Genomic DNA, 24,075 nt, shown 5'->3' on the forward strand with positions numbered 1-24,075 from the left:
TAAATTTTCATACGTGCACCTGAATTCGTGTATTCGCCCTCACGTGCACGCACGCGCTAACTCATTTTCCATATTGCTCAGTCACTGACTGCACATTCTGGCACGCAAAGCGACACCACTATTCAGACTAACTTGAATAAATAGGTCCCGTGTATACTTCAATGATCCTCTCTCCTGATACAAAATTTTTCCTCAGCCATGCATTTCTTTCTCTTCCTCGATCGTTCATTTTCTTTTCTCAGAACCTCTCTGGAGGGGGAGTGACATAGTGACTTCTTGAAGGCATGGAGTGGATTCGATCCTCGATATCCAAATTTCCCTGGATCTTTTTTAAAACGGGGGCCACATTTTTCATTAATGTTTTACGTAGTGTTTTTGGTACCGAAAGACTTTCAAACTTCGTATACTTATCTATTTTGTGTTATAGAACAGAAAAATATTTTTGGATTCGAATTTATTTCATGTAAAAAATTGTCTTATTTCGATAATTTCAACCAATCACTGACGTCCATTCAGCCGATATACATTAAGTGCCGACTACATAAACAAACGATTCTTCGTTTTATTTGCTTTTTTCATTTTAAATTTGCTTTAACCCTAACCCTAACCCTAACCCTAACCCTAGGGTTAGGGTTAGGGTTAGAGTTAGGGTTAGGGTTAGGGTTAATTGTTTCAGAATCGTTTGTTTATGTAGTCGGCACTTAATGTATATCGGCTGAATGGACGTCAGTGATTGGTTGAAATTACAGAAATACAACAACTTTAACATGGAATAATTTATGGATTTCTTTTTTTTTAAAGAAGACTAAGAGAAAAAGATGTTTTATATGACACATTCTACCAGTGTTCCAAGTTTCAAAGTGTTTCGTTAATGAAAAATGTGGCCCCCGTTTTAAAAAAGATCCATTTCCCTTAACAGTTCAACAGCACTTTTCTCACGGTAAAACAATAGTTTTTCTGTGAGTGACAGCAGTTACATTTGCCAGATGCCTTCGCTAAGCAGAATTATGTATTTGCTACTTGACCCTTCTAACCTCTTCTAGGCCACCGAAAGCTAGAATAGAGATAAGAGACCGCCAACGAAATTCATTGTTCTCAACAATATGTTTCTCTTTCTAACTAGTTTGGATAATTATAGATACTAAAATATTGTAGGAAAAAGTCAGTTGGTAAAAAGGAGATGACGTAGAGGCGACCACAGACAGAATACAGTTACTGAAATAATTCAACTGAAAGAAGGCTTACATTGGGAATGTCAACTATGATACAGTGTCTTATCACAACACCACTGCTATTTAAATGTTAGGCACAATGAACGTATCATTTTATCAACTCCCTACACTTAATATTTACTCTATCTTCCTCTAATTCCTAGTTAGGCAGCTAGCAGTTGACCAAAGATAAACAGCAACAACATACAAGAAAAGATAACTCTATTCTTGTTTTTATATAATACACACACATGCCTGTCGATGGTATTACAGAAAGTAATGGTAACTAAATATATAGTATATATAGTAGGTATAGTAAAATGAAATGAAGTATTGAATGTCTTATTGAATAAATGAAATATTGAATATTAAATATTAAAGAACTAGTATACTTTCTTGCTTTCTAGCAGTCTTCAAGGTCCCATGTGACAGGAATGTTTCAACTGTAGTTGACTGGCTGTCTTTTTTCTTTTATATGCATTCCTGTGGACAGCAGTAGTAGTTGTTTGGCTATTTTTAGAGATGATGCCAAACCATTTTTCAATGTTTATTTTTAGAAATGATGACAGCAGTACTTTTGAGAGATTTTTTGTGTTTTAGTTATAGGGATAAGATTTTTAAACCCCAAATAAGATTAATTTGATCATTGTTTGTTAAGCTTGGGTTTGAATTTCTTAATAAAGTCCTTTTCTCTCAATTTTCTCTCAATTTCATTCAGGTTGTAAAGTTTATGAAATGGATATATCATAAAAGTTTTTCGACCACATGTTGCCAGATGGTTACTCAGTGGTATTTGGCGGACTTCTGGATTTTTAATTTGCTGTCGATGCACATGCGAGCGTTTTGATAGTGCATTACCTGTCTGGCCAACGTACAGTTCTTCACAATTTGGGCATTTGATGCAGTAGATTAAATTTCTGCTTTTGCAGTTCATGTTCGTGTTTGTGAATATTTTCCCTGTTTTTGTGTTCATATATGGGCCGGTATGAATTAATTGGCATGTACCGCATCGGCTATCATTTAGACACAGTGAATGTTTGATTTTTGTTGCTTAGATCAAACCTTACTTTTGTTAATAACTTTTTCAAGCTTTTAGGTTGTCTCTTTCTGAGAGTTATAGTTTGATCTGTAATGATATTTCTCAATTCCTTACTTTGTGCAATGATTGGTAGATTTGCTTTAGCGATATTGAAGATGTTCTGGTGGCATGGATTGTGTGTCACTATAAATGGTATGATTTGTTCTTGTTTTTCTCTTCTTTGCGGTGTCCTCAGTTGCTGTATGGGTATTTTCGAAGCCCGCTGAATATCATTTTCTATAAGTAGTGACGGGTATTTTTGTTTGAGCAGAAATTCTTTCAGTTTCATCAGGCGCTGATTTCTGGTCTTTAGATCCTCTACAATGGTACAGATTCTCCTCGCTAAGCAGTATGGGATGTTACGTTTAGTATGGGGTGGATGGCACGATTTAAAATTCAGGTATTGGTGTGTATCTGTGTGTTTATAATATATATCTGTGGTAATGGCGGTGTTCTTTTTAATTACCATTATATCTAGAAATGGTAATTTGGTACTGCTCATCTCCTTTGTAAATTGGATGGATGTGTGCAGGTTGTTCAGGAGGATGTTGAATTCTTCCACAGTGTTTTGAGATTTTGTCCAGATTATGAAGCAATCGTCGAGGTGATGGGATTCTTAGAACAAAAACTCTACCAGGAAATAGAGGAGAGATACAGCACTGAATTTAGGAAGTATATTGAAAAAGCATGGAAGAGATATCTCGACGATTGCTTCATAATCTGGACAAAATCTCAAAACACTGTGGAAGAATTCAACATCCTCCTGAACAACCTACACCCATCCATCTAATTTTCAAAGGAGATGATCAGTACTAAATTACCATTTCTAGATATAACATGGTTCCGGGTTCAGTCCCACTGCGTGGCACTCTAGAAAAGTGTCTTCAAACATAGCCTTGTGCCGACCAAAGCCTTGTGAGTAGATGAAACTAAAAGAAGCCCCCTCGTTTATATGTATATATATCTATGTGTGTATGTGTCGCTGTGTCTGTGTTTATCCCCCATCGCCGCTTGACAACAGGTGTTGGTGTGTTTACGTTCCCTCAAATTAGCTGCTGATCATAAGAAACCGATAGAATAAGTACTAGGCTTCAAAAACAATAAACCTTAGGATTGATTCGTTCGACTGAAATACTTCAAGGCGGTGCTCCAGCGTGGCCGTAGTCAAATGACTGAAACGAGTAAAAGAATGAAAAGAAAAGAAAAGGCATCGGAGGGGCGATGAATACGCTGCACGCACACAGTATAAAATAAAATTTATTCTAAATATAATCTCAGACGAATTCATATTTCAACAAAATGATATCAAGAGTTATTTCCCCTACTTATCGCTTATACATATGTAACAAAAAACAAAAAACAAAAACAAAAACAAAATGTTTGAATTCAATCATCCGCCAGTTTTGAAGATAATCAAACCGAAATTTAATGAGTTCGAGCCACTCACCTAATGAGTATTTGTGCCAAATTTAGTTAAAATCTGTTCAGCTGTTTTCCTGTAATTTTGCAACCACACAGACAAAGACAGACGAGCGACTACAGTAACCCTGCTTCGCTTACGCGCGAAAGATTAACAAAAGAATATATATGTGTATATATATATATATATATATATATATATATATATATATATATATACATACATACATACATATAAGAGGGATAACCACTAAGACATCTGGTGTTTGCTGAATTTTCTTGAGAACAATATTTTCTTAGTGGTGAGACCGTAGGTGGTCGTCTTCTAGCAAAAGGGATGTCCACTTAGTGATCATCCCTCTTATATGTATGCAATATAATTTTTCTGAATCTTCAGATTTTTCAATTTGCTAGGCCACTGGTTTTAAATTGATATTAATCAAATTAGTATTCAATTTTTCATCCTTATTATTTAAATTGATATATATATATAGCTCTGAAGAAATTGGTATTGGTGGTGGTGGTGGTGGTGAGTTACATCGGCGAAAATTATATGATAGACTTCACGTCACTTGTTAAGTTGGTAAGTGGAGAGGGAGAAGAATTTAATTTAGAAATTTAGATTCTAGAAAGGGAGAGAGTTAGAGAGAGAGAGAGGGAGAGGGAGAGAGGGAGAGAGAGAGAGAGATTGATTTTAGCTGTCATTGTTCGATAATTATTGAGTTTGGTTTAGCTACCAAGGCATGCGTGGTGCGCGCGCGCATTTTACTGAATCGAACAATAAACCTTTATTTCTAAACAAAGTGTAGTAACACTGACTCGTGTCCCATGACTCTTGTTCGATATCACGAGTTCAAATCTGGGTCGGTACTGTATATCTCTGATATTGTTTATCACGCACACACATACACACACACACACACACATGCATGCACGCAGGCACGCACACATACACACACGCACGCGCGCACGCACAGATACATGCGCGCGCAGACACACAATAAGCCTGCTATTACTGTAATGTGTCCTGGGAAGTAAGAATGGCTAAGTAGTTAAGAACTTCGCTTCTCAATTATGAGGTCTCTGGTTCAATGCTACCTTATGGCATCTTCTGTAAGTATCTTTTGTCATAGCTTCGGATCGTCCGAAGCCTTATAAATGAAGCTGGTTGGCCAGAAACTGTGCAGAAGCCCGTTTGATGAATTGTGCTTGTGTCATATATCGGGTCATATTGATTCTCCCTGAGAATTACATTAAACATACTCGAGTCAGCAGAATATTCAGCCATTTATACGTTACTTCGGGGAGTTCAACTGATCAAACAACTGAATGCTCGTCGTCGACAACAACGAATGAAAGTTAATGTCTCCTGATTGCCTGACTATCAAGCAGTGAACCACTGTTATCCTGTACCAAACAGAAGCACCTGCCTTTCTTCTTGGTAGGGTTTCGCATACTGTATTTGATGGCACATAAAACACACTCCCACCCTAAAGACAATCCTTGATCTTTTATACGAAGTTGAGCTTCCCATAAGCTAATTTTATCTCGGACACTCACTACCAAAGGCTAATTTAACGCAGACAGTATTCGACTAACTGAAATTATCCACGCAATTAGTAGACAAAACTCCCTGTATGATAGAAAAAAAACAACCAAGATGCAAGGGCAATAACTCCAACGAGAACAGTTGATCAGAATTGTTCTTGTCATTCCGGTTATGACCCATTCTCCTCAAACGTTGCATTAAGCATTTTCGTCCACCTTTTTTTTTTTTTTCACCTAAAAGCGGTTGCTTTCAATTCTCTCACTATTTTAGGCAGAAACGCACCCTTCTTTCTACTGTTTCAATTACAAACATTAACCCACTTTCTAAAGCAAGATCTCGAAACAAGAACTGGGGAAATGGCTTATGTATTCAAGGGCTGAAACCAAGAAGTTCAGATTGGACATAAACAACAATCACTTAAATGTGGACAGCCTAAAAATGTCGTATTACATCGACTGGAAAGAAAAACAAAAACAACCAAACAAAAAAAAAACCCAAAACAAAAACAAAACAAAACAAAATCAACAAAAATGAAACAATAAAACATTGATAGCGTCGTAGATAAATAAGAAAAATACTTGTCATGTTTAATAATTATTTTATATTCAGTTTACGTTTGATATTTAAATAGAATTAAGGCGGCGAGCTGGACGAAATGCTTAGCGGTATTTAAACATCCAGTTTACTGTAGATGTGATCGAAAAGACTTGTGGTCAAATGCTTGTGATCAGAAGCTTCTGACTTGTGATCAGAAGATATGCCGTGACCATATCGGGGTTTTATGTTTAAAACGTACTTTATCTGTGAGTGAATGATTTAGTGCATGTTATTTATGAATGGAGAGAATAATTTGAGGGGAGAGGCACATCTCAACTTACATGGCTTCTAATTACGTCTTTTTTGACTTTACGGCGTGTTTTCAAAGTAGTTAATGGGAGAAAATAGATCTGAACTTCAGTTGATTTGTCCGACTTTACGTCAGTCCCAACGAACATATTTAAAAGCACCGAATTTAAAAAAGAAATAAACACACACACACACACACACACACACACACACACACACACACACACACACACACACACACACCAAACAAGTTCTTCAAGTGGAAATCAAATAAAATACACGTGAAACACATGGTTCCGGGTTCAGTTCCACTTAGCGAATGAATTTGGTAGACGGAAACTTAAAGAAGTCTGTTGTGTATATATATATATATATATATATATATATATATATATATATATATACATATATATATATCCATATATATAAAATTTTAAATTTAAATAAGAGCTTTGACGCTAATATCCATATATGAAACAAGTAAAAGATAAAGAATAGAAGATAAACTGTTTATTAGAACAGGTAAAGACTAATAAGTTTTAAACTTTTCTATTCCTTTATTCTTTTATCGGTTTCAGCTCAAAGCTGTGGCCATGCTGCGGCACCACTGTGTCTTTCTTTCTTTGTTTTTTTTTCTTTTTTTTTTGCGCTGTTTTCGCTTTACCTCGTTTTTCGAGCTAAGAACCAATCATCTATATGTTGTGGTATGTCGGTATAAAACGAACGAGCTCGTAAATACAAGGGGCACTACTCCTCTCTTTCTACTCGACTTCGCTGAAATTTTTCGTAACTCCGTCTCTTGTTATTAAATACGCGAGTTCGTGTGGAGCTAATCATAACATATTTCTATTTTGTAACTAAACCTGGATGTACTATGGCGTCAATTTTGTAGTGTAGGTTCATACTGGTTACTTATTTTTGATTTATTTTCATATATATAACTGCAGTCATTCGCTGTGTAGTTAAAAAGATCGTTTTGTAACTAAGTGGATTCGGGTTCAATCGCACTACAGGTTCGGGTCGACCAATGACTTGTGAGAGAATTTCGTAAAGGGAAACTGTGTGGAATCGGCTTTTCTTTGTGTGTGTGTGTGTACGACGAAGGAGGAGGAAAATAAGAAGATGGAGGGAAAAGAAGAGATGAGTAAACGAAGAGAAGAAGAGGGGGTAGAGAACAAAAAGGAGGAGGAGGAGGAGGAGGAAGAGAAGAAGAAGAAGAAGAAGGAGGAGGAGGAGGAGGAGGAGGAGGAGAAGAAGAAGAAGGAGGAGGCGGAGAAGGAGGAGGAGGAGGAGGAGAAGAAGAAGAAGAAGAAGAAGAAGGAGGAGGCGGAGAAGGATGAGGAGGAGGGGAAGAAGAAGAAGAAGAAGGAGAAGAAGGAGAAGAAGGAGAAGAAGAAGAAGAACAAGGAGGAGGAGGCGGAGAAGGAGGAGGAGGAGAAGAAGAAAAGGAGGAGGTAGAGAACAAAAAGAAGAAGGAAGAGGAGAAGAAGAAGGAGGAGGAGGAGGCGGAGAAGGAGGAGTAGGCGGAGGAGGATGAGAAGGAGAAGAAGAAGAAGAAGAAGAAGAAGAAGAAGAAGGAGGAGGAGGAGGAGGAGGTAGAGAACAAAAAGAAGAAGGAGGAGAAGAAGAAGAAGAAATTTAAAATGTAGTATATGTACGCCTGTGTATATTGATTTTTGACACTGTGTCTAGGCCTCATATTTGGCGGAGCGGGGAGTTTAGCTGATCTGATCGACTCCCAGTATTTAAATGGTACTCTATTTTATCGACCTTGGGAAAAAGAATGGTAAAGTCAGTCGATGTAGGATTTGAATTCGGAACGTAACGAGCTGAAACTAAATACCGAATGACATTTTATCTGACATCCTTACAAATCTGCCATGCTCTTACATTCTACTCGATGATATTAACACAGCAATCATCCTGTGTGTATTAATTGTCTGACCTTAAAATAAAAAAAATGTAGATCAAAGCGTGTTTATTCCAACATATTTATTTCTTTATTGTCCACAGGGATCTAAACATAGAAGGGCAGACAAAAAGATTAAGTCGATTACATCGACCCAATGCGTAACTGGTACTTATTTAATCGACCCCGAAAGGATGAAAGGAAAAGTCGAAAGCCGTCAATTACTTCATCTACACTGGTCTGCCCGGGGCAATACTAGTCGATTCGTACGAGTTTATGCTGAATAGCTTGGGTGGATCCTCCGTCGGTTTTGACGTTTTGCATTCAGTTGTTCGACCACAAAGAAAGAGTGTCCACTGGAACACCACGAACATATAATTCGGTTGACTTAACATCTAGAGAAAAAATTACATTTTGTTGCCTGGTGTCCAGAAGCCCATTCGCTGCCACTGTCCTCCAGCTATTCCATACAAAGAGATTGACGTAGTGGTTTGAGACAGCCCATGAGCTATGGTGGGTTCATCTTCTTCCACTCCCACCAAAATGTAAAGTAAAACAATGAAGTCTACGCAGGTGAATCATTCTGGATAATTCTTTTTTTCCACAAACACCAGTGGACTTCAGTTCAACCTTGATCGTACCAACCAACGTCTGTGCAAACCATAAATCTAACCCTTTCCGGGAGAATGAGGATATCTTGCACGTGATCATCCGACCTGCTTACAATATCAGCCAAATCTTGCTTAAATATTAGCGTCACGCCCTGAAACACAAACCAGTCAACCTCTATCTTTAATTCGCCTCTTCTGAAAGGCAGTGTTTGAAGTCACATCGATTGTTTCATCTCTAGTAATTAACTAACTCTCAAAAGATATCAACAACAAATACTTTCAGCTATTCCAGTTGCAAATTTCCTTTCCCAGTTCTTTTGCCTCCATTCCATATCTCTACCTGTCTTTGAATTTTCCAAACTTCTAGCATTTATTTTCACTGTCTGTCGTAAAAGGCAGCAAAAGAGGTTGAGCAAAGATTTGCACTCCAACCTCGTAACAACCTCGCCAGTAACGACTACCCAAACAGACCCGTGGGCTGGACGGTTCTCGCCTGAGTGGTGCAAAGGCGTCATCCACCAGTAGAAGGGTATCACCAACAAATGGTAGATGCAGTGATGCGCTGTTACAGCGCATGTCCTCATACTACTACTACTAATACTACTAATATTGAACTCTCTAGAATAATCACTTATCCATTTCCTGACCGACAAACTATCTCTCGAAAAATCTTGATTTCTTTCTCGATTCCAAATTTACCGAGTTTTCATTCTTGAATCATGCAAGTAATGTCTAAGCAAGGCAATAAATATCACATCTTCCTACTGTGAGGTATCCCTTTCTCCCACTTGAACGATCAGATCCTAACCAGTTCTGTGCCATCTGCTCCTTGCAGTAAATACTTTTCATTCTGACCTCTCTCCGAGATTGCTAAACATGTGACTGAAGTTATACTTCTACGTAATCTCCTTTTACATCCTTCACAGAAGCGAAGACAACAATTTCAAACACCTACACTGTTCTCTCACACTTGTACTGCAGCATATAGACAAAGAACATTACCTATAACACCTTGAGGAAGTTGTCTGTGACTATCAATCCCACCCCACCACCAGCACCACCAATCGGGAAGCGTTTGTTTGTTATAGAAAGGCTTGCAAAACGAACATCAAGGAAGCAAATGATTCCTTCGTACATGCAAACTCACATCTCTTCCAAACTGAAGCTCAGCCTTGTCTATGATCAAGAGAATCTTTGCTGACGGAGAAATATTCCGCTTCTCACCCTTCGAAGAATATGGCTCATAGGTAGCATTCCCACTTCTATATATAAAAACAAAATAAAAGCTGCGTTTGCAGCTCGTTATTCTTTTAGCTGCATATTTCACACACAGCCAAAATTCCCCTGAGACTCAACTCTATTCCACCTATCACATTAGCACACACACACACACACACACACACACACACATCTGTCACATGTGAAAAGCTCTTCGTCAACACCAAATAAACAAACAAACAAGGCAGCCGATCCTGACAGTCTTCTAACTATTATTGTCAAAGAGTGCACGCCAGAACAAGCCCTGTCCTCGACGTTCGTTCCGATATTTCAGTGTTTCGAAATATGCTATACTATGTCTTATGTTCAAGTAGGGCAGTCGCTCTTCGTCTACCAACACCCTTTCTTGCGTTTTCCAGACAATAATGGCACCAACTACTTCAGCAATTTGCTGCCTTTTTTTTTTGTCACCAGAAACTTACTCCCCGGTAATATACAACAGCGGACACCCATCCTTGAGATTATCGACGAAAGCAAGCTTACTGTTTCTTGACATCAGTCAAAAGTTTGAGACTGTTTGACCTGGCAATATCCTGAGTTAATTGCTCGTATGGAGACAATCTCTATCGCATCATGTCTGAATCGGTTGACTCTTCATAGCATTGATAAAGTTTTATCTCCAATCCACCTCCCATCAACTCTGTTGTACCATACAGTTTGGTCATGTCTTCCATACTCTTCCTTCTGATAATTAATGATCAACTTGCTGATACTTCTAACAACACAAATATTTATACATATGATATTACTGTTCAGTCTTCCTTAACCTTCCGCACACAAGTGTCATGTACACGTTACTTAGACAGCTCTTGTTACCACAATTGCACTTCTTCCGTTAACATAACGGAAATGATAGTAAAAACGCAACCGTTACGATGTATCAAGGTAACAGTCTTACTTCACACATCTTCCTGACATAACACACTATTAAAGGCCTCTAAGCAAATACAAAAGTCACACAATCTATCTTAATCTACAATCTCTCACACACACACACACACTCACACAGAGTCCTAGTATGTTCCTGATCATCAATATTCAAGTATAATGATGTGCTATCATATCTGGGATGGTGTTGTTGGTACACACACAACTTGGATTTTATACCAAGCTGAAGAGCAAAAGTTGCATTGCCGTCTGATTGCTTGCCATAATGTTTGAATTTCTTTTATACGTTTGTCATATATTCATGATTTTTTTCAACTTCTCTCTCTTCCAGTGATTGCATGAAAGTCTCTGTCACTCTCTCCATTACATATACCCTCTAAGTTCTATGGATTGTTTGTTCACTATTCATCTTGTGCTCTTACACTTTTAAAAATCTTTTTATACTCTATAAAAAAGAAAAACAACTTAGTTATGATTAAAGAAAGGATATGACATACAAACATTGAAATATAGGACACACCACATATAAAATCTTGTTTTCATTTTTACAGTGGAACATTATCTATTGCTCTTTGCAATCTATTTTATACACTGTGGTAACAGAAAACAAGCAACACATCTGTTAATACTCTGTAGCTGTTGTCATTACTGATAATGCATTAAACTTATTTCAGTTCATCAGACGACAAATATGTCCGAGATGAACAATACGAAAATTGATTGACAGCGATAATGTTTTTATCGAGAAACGACCCGAATCATTTTCAACTTTGCGAATAGTCTCAAATTCACTTTTATATATCAAGATTGTTCAGATTTCGTATTTGGCTGCTAGAACATGAAAGTAGTAACAAGATTTTTCAATGAAGTTTATATTGTAATAAATGCTCAAAGTTTTCATCAAGCCATGAAGATTTGTTCTCTGCAATGCTGGAAGAATGGAACGTCAGTTACATAATGCCATTGCTGCTTAAAGCAACTATGAACATAGCGAGTGCCGGGAACAGAGTACATCGTCTTTCAATTTGAGTTGTAACACGTTGCAGATGCGGTCATCTTAATCCACCGGAAGCTGTTAATGAAATCTTGACGTTATGTTACGGAGAATGATCATTTAATAACTCATAAGTCCGTATACTGATCCTTTGAGAAAGGTACACGCAATTCTTATTCCATTTGTTCATCTTGTTGAAACCACAGACGAAGGAAAGGCGATATGGAATTCGTCCGACTGAATTCATAGTTGGCATTTTGTTATTATACAGAACTAATTTCGAACCTTGGTAAGGTCTTATTGATGTTCTATACTATATATCATAAAGTGACAGGTAAAGAAAAAGGTATAGCAACTTGTCTGTAAATATAGCATACATATAACAGCTTAATGAGTGAAGAAAGAGAACGATGTTCACAGACAGCGACAGTGTAATCATCAATTACGACAGTTCAATCCATGTTGATGACTTATGATAAATTTAAAGACTTAATTAATTGAGGAACAGATACTTTAATCCAGATATAATTTTTTTAATTCAAATATAATTTAATTTAGAATTTTAAAAAAATCACGAAATTAGGCATTATAGTACAAATTCTGGTAGGAATTACAAAAACAAGAACACAACATTATTCAAACAAATTATTTTAGAAGATTCTACTCCCAATGACTGCCACCATTTGTTTTTGTACAAATATTAACAAAATCGGACTGGAAGACAATTCCAAACTCGACGATCGAAAATGAACATCAAACAGTATGATAATTTTGTGTTTCATTATTGATATATGTAGTATTGATATGTGTGTGTGTGTGTGTGTGTGTACAATGAGAACGAATGGGTCTGTATGTGTGTGTATCTGTATAAGTTTCAGTATAAATCATTTTGATACTGTATTTACTGGTCATTCTAAACTAGAAATCATGACTTGTAAGTCAAGCCAAAGTAAAAGATTTCTTACGATGGCTCAAGGCCATAGATATTTATGTGAGAAAAAGCAAAGATGAGCCTGGAAAAATTTGACTTCAGCAAGTAAAGGGACGAAACTAAAAGCTGCAAGGCATTCTTAGCCTGGTCTTTAGCTTTATTAGCTCATTCTCTAACGTTATTAGCTCGGTCTTTACCATTCCCGTCAACTCACTACACATGAAGACAAAATCACAATCAATGAAACACCCGGACAATTTTATACCGAAATACTTCAGGTAGATCATTAAAGAATTTAGCCTTAATGAGCGTAGATACAGATGTTACACACATGAGTCTCTACGAAGAAATACTTTTTCACATGGTTGCCATGGGTTCACATTCCAGTATAGATGTTACATTGCATCCCTGGATAAACCACTTAACCTTTCTCGACTAATTCTATCTAGCAGAGGAAGGATTACCACTTTATCTGGCAATTAAACGCGCGGTAGACCTATTTTCTATCCAATTGGCTTTTTTTTTCTCTTTTTGCTAAATTTACGTTCGTACAAATGCTGTAGACCAAGTGTTTAGGCTATGAAAAGAAACATTCTTGAATTTAGATCTACCGGTTTCTGAAAACATTGCCTCAGTCAATAGTTTTTCTTTAGGATTTGGGAATTAAAGATAACTTAAGGAATATTTACAAAAATATAACTTTATTTATGACATTTACGTACACATGCATGTCTTTAGAAATATGGCACTGCACAGTTTATGGCCAACAGAAACGAGATGATACAAAATTTTGTGTAGGCAAGCAGGGCAGACTGTCCACTTGTTTTAGATGGTTGGTTTTGCAGCTGAAGAGAAGTTGACTTCGTACTTTTAGGATTCGGTGTTTCAGTGACAATCGACCCAATACGTCCGCTGATGGAATCTGCTTTGTTGCTGGTTTTCTTGTTCATTCGCTCGGTTTTTCTGGGGGTGGGTAAAGTACTGGTATCTTTTAGGACTCGACTAATAACCACATCGACTTCATCTTTGGGCTCATGTCTTTTTGCCGATCCCAAATCTGGATGCTTGGATTCGTCATTAATACCATCAGCAGATGCTTCTCTGTCACCAGAAGTTATACCATCCTTAGGGATCATGTCGTCTTTGGTTTCTGTTTTTTTCTTTTGGCTATCACTTTTTTCTTGACTGTCAAATTTTGTGGTTGGGTTGTTGTAGAGGGGTTCTCTTTCATCAGCATAAACACCGTTTGGATCTCTGACTGTCGATAAATCAGGATTAACTGTAGCATGAGGGATCAGTGATGATAACTTATCAGTGCGTATGACTGAAGATTTTTGACAAATCACCTCTAAAGAGTTCATTGCGTTTTCAGTACAACTTGCCAGACGTAAGCTTTCACATTTCTTTTGCTTCTGAACTAAATTGGTGAGGAACATGTCTTCAGTCTTTCCGTCTTCGTAACACATGTTTTCAATTATAAAAGCTTCCCGTATATGTTCAGGGAAAGGAAAATCGAATTGCAAAAATTTAGCCACTTCGCAAGAACATGGTAATCTATTGAAGACAACATTCACTTCGGTAACATTCCAAAACAGGTAACTAAACGGGTTGCAAGCAAAATCAGAAAATGTATTAAATTCCATGTCCCACAGTCCAATATTTTTTACATTAATAAATGTCAAAGATGGAAGGATTGGAAAGTTGTTGTTGGCGATATGGACTTTCTTCACGTTGTGTATTTTACTAAATGCAAATGGACTAATTGACTTAAAACTGCAATGAGATATGTGAAGCTCATCAACATTTCGCAAATCATCAAACGCAAAACTATGTAAACGAAATATAGTTGTATATTTCAAAGTAATGATGACATCATCCACCAGATGGCGGAACGCTCCTTCTTGTATTTCAACAATAGCACTTCCAGTAAATGTGATCCGAATGCGTTTAAGATTGCTGAATGCGCAGGTGAGGATTTTATCAATTTTGCTGTTCATGATGGTTAAGTGGCGAATGTTTGATGAAAATGCTAACGCTCCAGGTGGGATGTCTGTTATATTAGAGTCGAGGATTTCCAAGGACATGGTGGTGTTAGGTAAGTCATTAGGGAAGGATTTTAATTTGCTGCACATCACTTCACCGTGTTTGCAAGAACATCCTTTCTGGCAGTGAACCCGTTTGGTAGCATCGGTTGCGTGCAGAAAAAGAGACAGCAACATCAAAGAGTAGAAGACCCATTTTAGACAGCAATTTCTCTGCAAAAGAAAATTAAAGATAAATATAAATATCTAGTCATATTCGAAGAGGAAAAGTAATAATCTATCAAATGGTAATACACAAAGATAAAATAGAACACACAGACACAGACAGACATGCACACACACAAGTAAATTTTATGCACACACACACACATCACTGCCTGATTGTTTCTCTTTCCTATCTTACAATTTTCTCATGAGCTATACAGTGATGCCTGCTAAGGTAGGTAACTAATTATATCTAACAGAGTAGTTCCCCTTTTTAAATGAATCGCATGTTATCTTAATCGTTACGTTTTTATGTTCGTTAACTCCTCTTAGACCGTTGGGAGAAGGACAATAAAACTCAAACCAGCAAGTCCCCTAATCCCAGCGAATATCCGAAGGGGGTCTATTTTTTTAAGGACCGCCTAATTGGGGCCCCACTGGCCCTATTTTTACTGTATTTTTTAACTAAATACATGGCATTAGCGACCAAATCGGAGCAATGACAATGAATTTCATACCATGAACTCCCAGGGAGTATCGTAAGGTTCAATGTCCGAAGGGCCGCTTAAATTGGGCCCTATGCTCCCCCTATTTTTGCTGCATTTATCTCGCTCCTACGCTTATTGATTAAACTCTGACCAACATCAGTGCTTAGCACATTTGCAGAAATAAGTTTCGTTACACAAGAGTAGAGGGTCACGAAGTGGCCCGATAGTGGGACCGAAGACCTCAAAGGTGCCCTCCACAGGAGCTAGCCTGAATGCCGCCCGAAGGGTGGCTTCAAGGCTATTATTACACACGCGCACACACACACACACACACACACACACACACACACAGAGTCGCACGCAATAAAGCAATAAGATAGACAGAAAGAAGGATAGATAAATAGATAAATAGATAGATAGACAGACAGACAGATAGATAGATAGATAGACAGACAGACAGATAGATAGATAGATAGATAGATAGTGCCTGTACGAATGCAAAGAGAAAAGCTATGTATTTATATTTCCTTCAATATTATTTCTTGTTTAGGCTCAAGGCCAAATATCTTAAGGAAGGTGTTATAAGCAATAAATCGACGGCAGAAGGATAAAAAGCAAATTTGGCTGCGGCGGGATACGAACTCAGAAAGTAAAAGACCAGCACCAATCCACAGTCTGTTATGAAGTTTAATACTAAATAGAACATTGTTTGCTATCATCATGAGAGCTCGAAAGGATAATAGTCACTTCGGCCTTGACTGTATTGGAACATGTATTGCACTGATGGTAAAAGATACTAAATCTGAATTTTTAAAATCTTTTATTAAGGTAGGAAAATAGTACCCATGAGCCTTTTACTAAGTTACCGAAACTGATGGGAGGTTGGAGAAGAAGTGCTGAAACGGAGATCAGACAGAGTAGACTCCACTAAAGGTATTCAAGGTGCTAGGCAGTGGTGTTAAATCTGGTGAGGGCTAAGTCTACAACCTAAGTCGGCCATGTGTGTATTTCTTTGTGCCTGTGTTTGTCCTCCACCACCGCTTAAAAACCGGTGTTGGTGTGTTTACGTTTCCGTATCTTAGCAGTTCGGCAAAGAGACTGATAAATTAAGTGCCAGGTAAAAAAATAAAAGAACAAAAGAAAAAGGAAAGAAAAAGTACGGGGGTCGATTCAGTTGACTAAAAATTGTTCAAAGCCGTAGTCTAATGACTGAAACAAGGAAAAGATAAAAGGTAATCCCGAAAGAATGAAAGGCAAATTTAACTTCGGTGTGATTTGAACTTAGAGCTCAGAAAGTCGGAAAAGATACTGCGAGTCATACTATCCCCCGTTCTAGTAACAATTCTGAGAGGGGGAAGGAAAGAGAGAGAGAGAGAGAGAGAGAGAGAGGGAGAGAGAAGAGAGGTGGAGAGAGATTGAAAGCATGCACGTGTTTATGTGTTTCATGTACACCAATGTGTAAATGTACGTGCATACATTTGTGGATGTAGGGAGTGTAGTTTTATGTTTGTTAAGTTTAAATTAAGATAGAAATCTTAACTTTTCACTTGAAATCGACTAATAAATACAAACATCTTGTCCTTATCTATGAACTGATGGCTACGACAAACAACATATGTATTTGTTGTTGTTGTTGCTGTTGTTCTCGTAGTGTGGGTGCGTGTGTGTGAGTGTACATATATTTACAGACATATGCAGGCATGTTTTAGTAGTTAAGCGTAAAGCTTCACAAACACAAAATCCGCGCTTGATTCAAGCGTGTCTTTTCATTTTGGAAAGTGTCTTTCACCATTGCCTCGTCTTGCTTCAAGCTCAAAGAGTGAAAATGGATAGAAGGAAACAGTTTGGAATAACGTCGGATGGATTGTAGCTGTAATTCAAAGACAGCCTTCTCACACATTGTTTCACGCTGAGTCTGTTGGAGGATTACGCTAATAGTACACGTATCTATGGGATACGCAGCCACGTAATCATAATTCATTCAACAGGGAATTCATTAGTTCTTGAAACTAGTGAAAGATTTGAGCCCTTCTATGAAAGATTTTCTACTCTGTCAGGAGGCTTATACAAAGACGATGGCATTTTAATTTCTCGCAATATAAAAGATTATGAATTGGATGAATTTAGAAAAGAACCCATTATTTAGTGAGAGAGGATTACAAATTACAGCTGACACTAATCCTACTATAGTTGATTTTAGGGAATATTACCTTAAATTTAGATGCGAACAAATTTTGTTCTTAACTTAAACCTGGCGAACGAATATTTTAATAAATAGGAAATCCAGTTATCTACCAATTATTTACAAAATTTAAACCCCTATCATCTATAACCGTATTTAATCAATATTTACTGACAAGGCTATATTCATTAGAGATTATCATAACCCGGTTGAAAGAGACGGTAAGAGGGCAGAATCATTAGCAACGCCGAGTAAAATACTTGGTGACATTTCGTCCGTCTTTACATTTTGAATTCAAATTATGTCGAGGTCGACTTTTCCTTTTATCCTTTCGGAACCAATAAAATAAGTACCAGTTGAGCACTGGGGTCAATAAAGTCGACTTTCCCTCTCCCCGAAATTGCTAGCCTCGTGTCAAAATTTGAAGCCAGGAATTTTTTCTTTTATATTTATGTTTGAGGTTATAATACATATATATATATTTTTTTTTCTTTTATATTTATGTTTGAGGTTATAATACATATATATATATATATATATATATATAACTCAAATGTTGTCCGATTTTTAGTCTAGATGAAACACTGAAGTTGATCGAGGTATTGAAAGCATAACAGTCCCACCTTCATTTCAACTATAATGTATCTGGGATTTCATTCGCCAATGTGATTTTATTTTATATTTTAAAACGGTGGTGTGTGGTCTGAAGTGAATTTGGTGGTTGAAACAAAAGTTTCTCCGTGCTGGCTACTTTGACAAAATGATACTTTGTACGTTGAAAGAAGAAAATAAAAGATTCTGCAAGAGTCAGGCTCAAGTGGGTCTTATACAGAAACTGAACATTCTCAAAACACATTACAGAAGTACCCGCTTGAATTTTTATTATGTCTTCCATGAATGAGGAAAATGCAGAGAAAAATCCAGCTTAGATCAAATATATTTCAAAATCAAATATATTTGAAACTATCTGCTAGATTATAAGAAATCAGAGCTAAATGTATATAAGAGCTAAATTTAGTTCTAAAAGAATAAAGTTGGCAACACTGAGATAAGTATGTATCTGTTGGAAGAGGACGTGAGAATTAAAGTTGTGTGCCTTTTATACTTATTTTTGTTATTTATTTTACTTTAATCTCACGAAATTGATAACGGCCTGAGATTTATTTGTGAATGGTGTCTTTGATTCCAATGTACCAATTGACATTGCGAAACGAAATTATAGATCAGTGTATACCTTACATCTTTCAATGTCGATAACAACACCGAAAGCATTAATCTCATATCGTCATAACTCTTATAACAAACAACATCCTCATCCCAATTATTATGATTTATCACTATGGGAGGTGTAATGCCTCACTGTATACAGAATGAGCATCAACCCACCAACCCCAATTTTTTTTCAGTGCATAAAACGAATACGTTATATTGTTAAAAAGGATTTTCTTTTTACTTTTTTCCTTTCATTTTTGTCCAACACCAAATCAGCCTCATTCAAGCAGACTGACGATCAAACGCAATATAGCTATAAGTACGATGTCTTTATCTCTCTAAGTGCCCCTAAGTTTAAATGTAAAATGGTAAATTGGTAGAGTCATTAGATCACCGGATCAAATACTTTCCTCTGTGTATTCTTGTACTTTGTACTTTGAATTCCAATCCTACCACGGTCAACTCTTTTGTAGGGAGGTTTCGCTAAATAAAATGCCAGTCACGTCTTGGAGTAGGTTTGCCTTTGCCTTTTACTTTCAGAATTGACTTAACAAGACGAAATAATAATGGAACAGAATTGCTGTCACCGTCGAAAATTCCACATCACAAAAAGTAATATGAAGAAAACGGAAAGAGAGCGAGAGTTCTATGCGTCTTCGATGAATATGAAAATCGCGAAATATTGATTTGAAATATTCTAAGATCACCAACTTGTTTGGAGACAGACACTTGTTAAATTTGTGTGTGCGTGTGTGTGTGTGTGTGTGTGTGTGTGTGTATGCCAGCAATGGTCTTGTGTTTCCTTTTAATTATAACCAAACCTCTCTTTAGATTCATAAATATATTGTCAACTTATCATTTCTTTTCAAAAGAAACATAAAGATGGCTTCCGGTACTTTTGTGGAAATATTTTGTGAATGGTATCTTTCATTCTGTGAGTACCAATTGACATAGTGCCAAATTATCATGGTTCTCTAAATTGTACAGCTTTCGGTGCTGATAAGCGATGATTCTGCGTTCATTTCATAATACTCATATTAGTATATTAATTTTAAGGAGTGCCAAAGGGCAGAAATAAGCTTTTGATAACGCAAGTGCGCGACCCGTTTTACTTAGATGGAGCCATTTCATTTCATTTTATTTGTTAATGATTTTTGTGACGTCAGACCAACACAATTTCTTTCCTTCGTTTACAAGTCTCGGGTTTGATCCACATAGGTCACTTACTTGAAAACAGAACAGAAAACTGCAAAATGAAGATAGATTTAGTCGCATATCCCACTGACCGGAAATCCCCAAGATAAGAGACAAAGAAAACATTAACGGCTTTGTCTCGAAATCTAGAGGGAAAATAATCAGAAAGATGGTGAATTCACAAAACTAACTGCAAAGAAAAGCACATGGCACAGATATTTGGACAACCTATGTTGATATATTCTTAGCACTATAAACTAAAGTTCTCGTCAATTTCCCATTTCGTTCAACGGCCAAACACTACATTTTTTTAATGCTTTCTTATCAGATGCGAACCTTCGTATCTCTTACCGAAAGGACGACATATCTACTATTCGGTACCCAGATCAAATTTGTTCCCTCATAAATTTCAAAAACATGTATATTATTTTATTAATGAAATTTTGCGTGTGTGTGTACATATATATATATATATATATATATATGTGTGTGTGTGTGTGTGTATATATATATATATATATATATATGTGTGTGTGTGTGTATGTGTATATGCGTGTATATATATATATATATATATATATATATATGTATATATTCGTTTTCGACACACCAGATATTAGACAAATTGGCCACATCTGCCTGCCTGGGTACTCAGAATACAAACCATTCTTCTCATTTTTACCAATTCACCGATCGGTACAGGGCTGGTAATTTATTTTATCAACCTCGTCGCTAATTCATTTCATCAACCCAGAATGATAAAAGGGGTTAGTTGACATCCGCGGGTTTTGAAATCAGAACGTAAAGAGCTGGAGCAAATATCGTAAGTCATTTTGTCCTACGCTCTAACGATTCTACCAAATTGCCAACTTTGAATATTTCAAAGATAATGCCATTTATAAAATTTTTCTTCGAGAGGAATTGGTTATCATATATTCTATTTCTACACAGACTATATTTTCTGGAAGAACTCGGCTGCGATCAAACATGGAATGGGATGAGCTGCGTCAAGTCTAAAAATGCTCAAAATACGTTGCATACCACGCCAGCGTTCCGGTGACCCGCACCACCAAGGAATTGACGATTCAAGACAAGGCAAGGCATATACGTGGTCTGATCAATAATTACCATAGTAACGAAGCTAAAGTATGCAGAGGGAAGCCGCTTGACACAGATTGACCTTGAATTCTGCTGTGCATGCGCATTAAGTTTAAGATTCTAGCTCACCTTCGGATACTTATTGATCAGATCTCGTATGCACACACACACACGCACACACACACACATACATACATACATACATACATACATGCACACATGCATCCACACATGCGCAAACGTACTTACAAACATATATATAGGCCAAGAGAGAGTGATAGGGAGAGAGAGAGTGATAGGGAGAGAGAGAGAGAAAGAAAGGCGATGAGTGTGGGGGTGAGAGAGATTGAAGAGAGAGAGAGATTGAAGAGAGAGAGAGAGAGGTTGAGCGTTACTCTCATGTCAACATCTGAGTGTGTGTGTGTGTGTGTGTGCTGTTGAACGACAGGTTGGTTTCGTGCACAGATAAGACACAATCGTTTTGTGTATGAGAAATATGCTTTGTGGCATATTGAAGAATGCTAACGAAAGTTTCTGTTCCAGAATAAATTGAATGATTCGTCTCGGAATTCAAATGAAACACAAGTAGTAACAGATTTTTATTTTTGTTTTTAGTTGAATAATGGGGCATAGACAAATGTAGTTTTTCTTTCTTTCTTTCTTTCTTTCTTTCTTTCTTTCTTTCTTTGTCTGTCTGCCTGCTTGCCTCCTCCTCCTCCTCTGTCTTTTTCTCTCTCTCTCCTTAATAACGATTAAACAACACAAACATAACATCAAACACGCTACCAATGTCTCCAATAAACAATTTAACCAGTATTTACAGACAAATTTCAACCAAGGATGTCGTTTGCCATTGGCTGAACGCAAATCACACCATTTACAGAAGTTAGCACCACCACCATTAATACTACCTTTATTTTCTACAACAACATCAACTGCGACAGCAACAACAAACATCACTAACAACTAGAACGGCTAAAGTTAGTAGTAACAACTGCCCTTCCCTTAAAAAAAATTATAATCTACCAAAACAAAACTAACAACAGCGATACCAAAAAATATAAACTAAAACTAGGTAAAAAAGAAATGAAAAGATGTTTTATTGGAGAGCTGGAATTATGTTTAATCGGGGATATTTAACATTTAGCACCGACAATTACACACCCTTTCTCTATTTCTCCAACTTTTGCAATTATATGTCATTACTATGACAATGGCAAGTGTGACATCACCAACTGTTATCACAGCAGCTAAATCGTCTTAAACAAAAACAAAAACAAAAGCGCATTAGTAATGTAGTCCTACATGAATTTATAGAGATGGGATGGTCATAGCTGGAATACCTTTGATCATATTCGTATTCATTCAGAGTTCATCTGGGGATTAACTAAAACAATACGACTAATGAAATAATATCTGTTATTTCTTCCTTTTTTTCTGTTTTGTGATGTGTTGTACATCCCGTAGCGTAACTGTTTTTCCGCGAAAAGCGGCAGCAAGCCCCTCACTCAACCAGTTTCAATGTTATCAACTAGAACTTATGTGACCTTCAGAAGATGAATGGAAAAAACACGAAAACTTTTCACTACCACCAAAATGCACCACGCTAAAGCAAACATGAACCTGTCGAGAAAAGGAGTTAGAAGAGAACTCACCCAACTTGAATTACTCTATAAAAAAAAGCCACGATTGACCTGCTAAAATATTTGAATAAAACCAGAGATTGGATGACGGTAAAAAAAATCTTCAAAAACAAGAGATTTCACTCCGTAATGAGAGAAATACAGAAAACTAAGAAGCAATAACATAGAAATGACAAATGAAGCTAACCTACTAGAATCAACAGAATTAAAGCATAATCTTGGTGGAGGAGGGGAGGTTTAAAATCCTTTAAGACATACGGCAACAAAAATCTCTGCTCCGCCAATACCTACTTCGGAACCAAGGCACTAATGTTGATCAACAAGAAACGCATCACTGGCTGCGAAACGTGGAAACGGAATGATTTTTCCTTGCTCCTCAAGATCAGAACTTCTTTACTAGAAAATACCAAGCAAACATCCTCAAAAATGCAACAGCGCCAAGATGCAGTCTGTGTGACGAACAAGTTGACACAATAGAGCATATAGTTTCAGTGTGTTCAACAATGACACCAACTGGATATAAAGTTAGGAATGATTAGGTTCACAATACATTCATTGGAGCCCGTGCAAACGTTATGATGTAGGACATGCTAAAAACTGATAAGAACCAAGGCCCCCACCCCACACCGACTAGTTATCGATGCAAAAGACGAAACTATTTTATGAGATTTTACAGTCCACATTAACTGCACAATAAACACCAATCGGCCTGACGTTATTATTATTATTAGTATTATTTTAGACTAAGGTCATTAGACTGTGGTCGTGCAGGGGTAGCGCCTTGGAGAATTTTTAGTCGACCTTATCGACCCCAGTACTTCTCTTATTTCATTTATTTCACTCATTGGACAGCAGCTAAGGTGGGGCACTATGTCATTTTACTCGATTAAATCAACTCCAGTACTTTATTCTGGTACTTTATTCTCTCGGCCTTTTTTTTTTTTTGCCAAACTAATTTGCTGGGCCATAAAGAAAGAAAAACCAGATCTCAAGCGGTGAGAGGCAAATACACTCTTACTATAAAAAAGAGGATTCTGTACAATTTCCGTCAACAAAATTGACTCACAAGGTATTGGTTGACCCTGGTCTTTAGTATATGACACTAGCTCGAAGTGCCGCGCAGGAACTTTGGGGTTAAAAACGAAATGATAGTGATTATTGAGTGTGCCGTGGGAAAAATAAATATGTTGAAATTTGTTGATATAGACTGTTGTAATTTTGATGGTGAGTAGCATTAAAGAACAACACTGTGGGTCTCCACCAACATTCTATCTATCTATATGTCTGTCTGTCTGGCC

At 37.1% G+C, this 24,075-nt stretch overlaps 2 protein-coding genes across 4 annotated transcripts in view; both read right to left on the bottom strand.

Moving 5' to 3' along the window:
- Positions 1–2,227: 2,227 nt before the first annotated feature.
- On the bottom strand, positions 2,228–2,791 carry LOC149133698 (uncharacterized). The gene has a single exon (XM_089358226.1). It carries the CDS (start codon positions 2,789–2,791, stop codon positions 2,228–2,230), a length of 564 nt encoding a protein of 187 aa, XP_089214352.1.
- A 9,485-nt stretch (positions 2,792–12,276) lies between these two features.
- Positions 12,277–24,075, bottom strand: part of LOC106874196 (uncharacterized) — a 120,301-nt gene continuing 108,502 nt past the window's right edge. For all 3 annotated transcript variants that reach the window (XM_014921854.3, XM_014921862.3, XM_052971167.2), the window contains exon 2: positions 12,277–14,969. In XM_014921854.3, coding sequence (XP_014777340.1) covers positions 13,449–14,969 — 1,521 coding nt within the window. In that variant the 3' untranslated portion in view covers positions 12,277–13,448. The remainder of the gene's footprint in view (positions 14,970–24,075) is intronic.

The sequence above is a fragment of the Octopus bimaculoides genome, chromosome 10 (genome assembly GCF_046866305.1).
Source record: "Octopus bimaculoides isolate indiv1 chromosome 10, ASM4686630v1, whole genome shotgun sequence".
NCBI classification, from domain to species: Eukaryota; Metazoa; Mollusca; class Cephalopoda; order Octopoda; family Octopodidae; genus Octopus; species Octopus bimaculoides.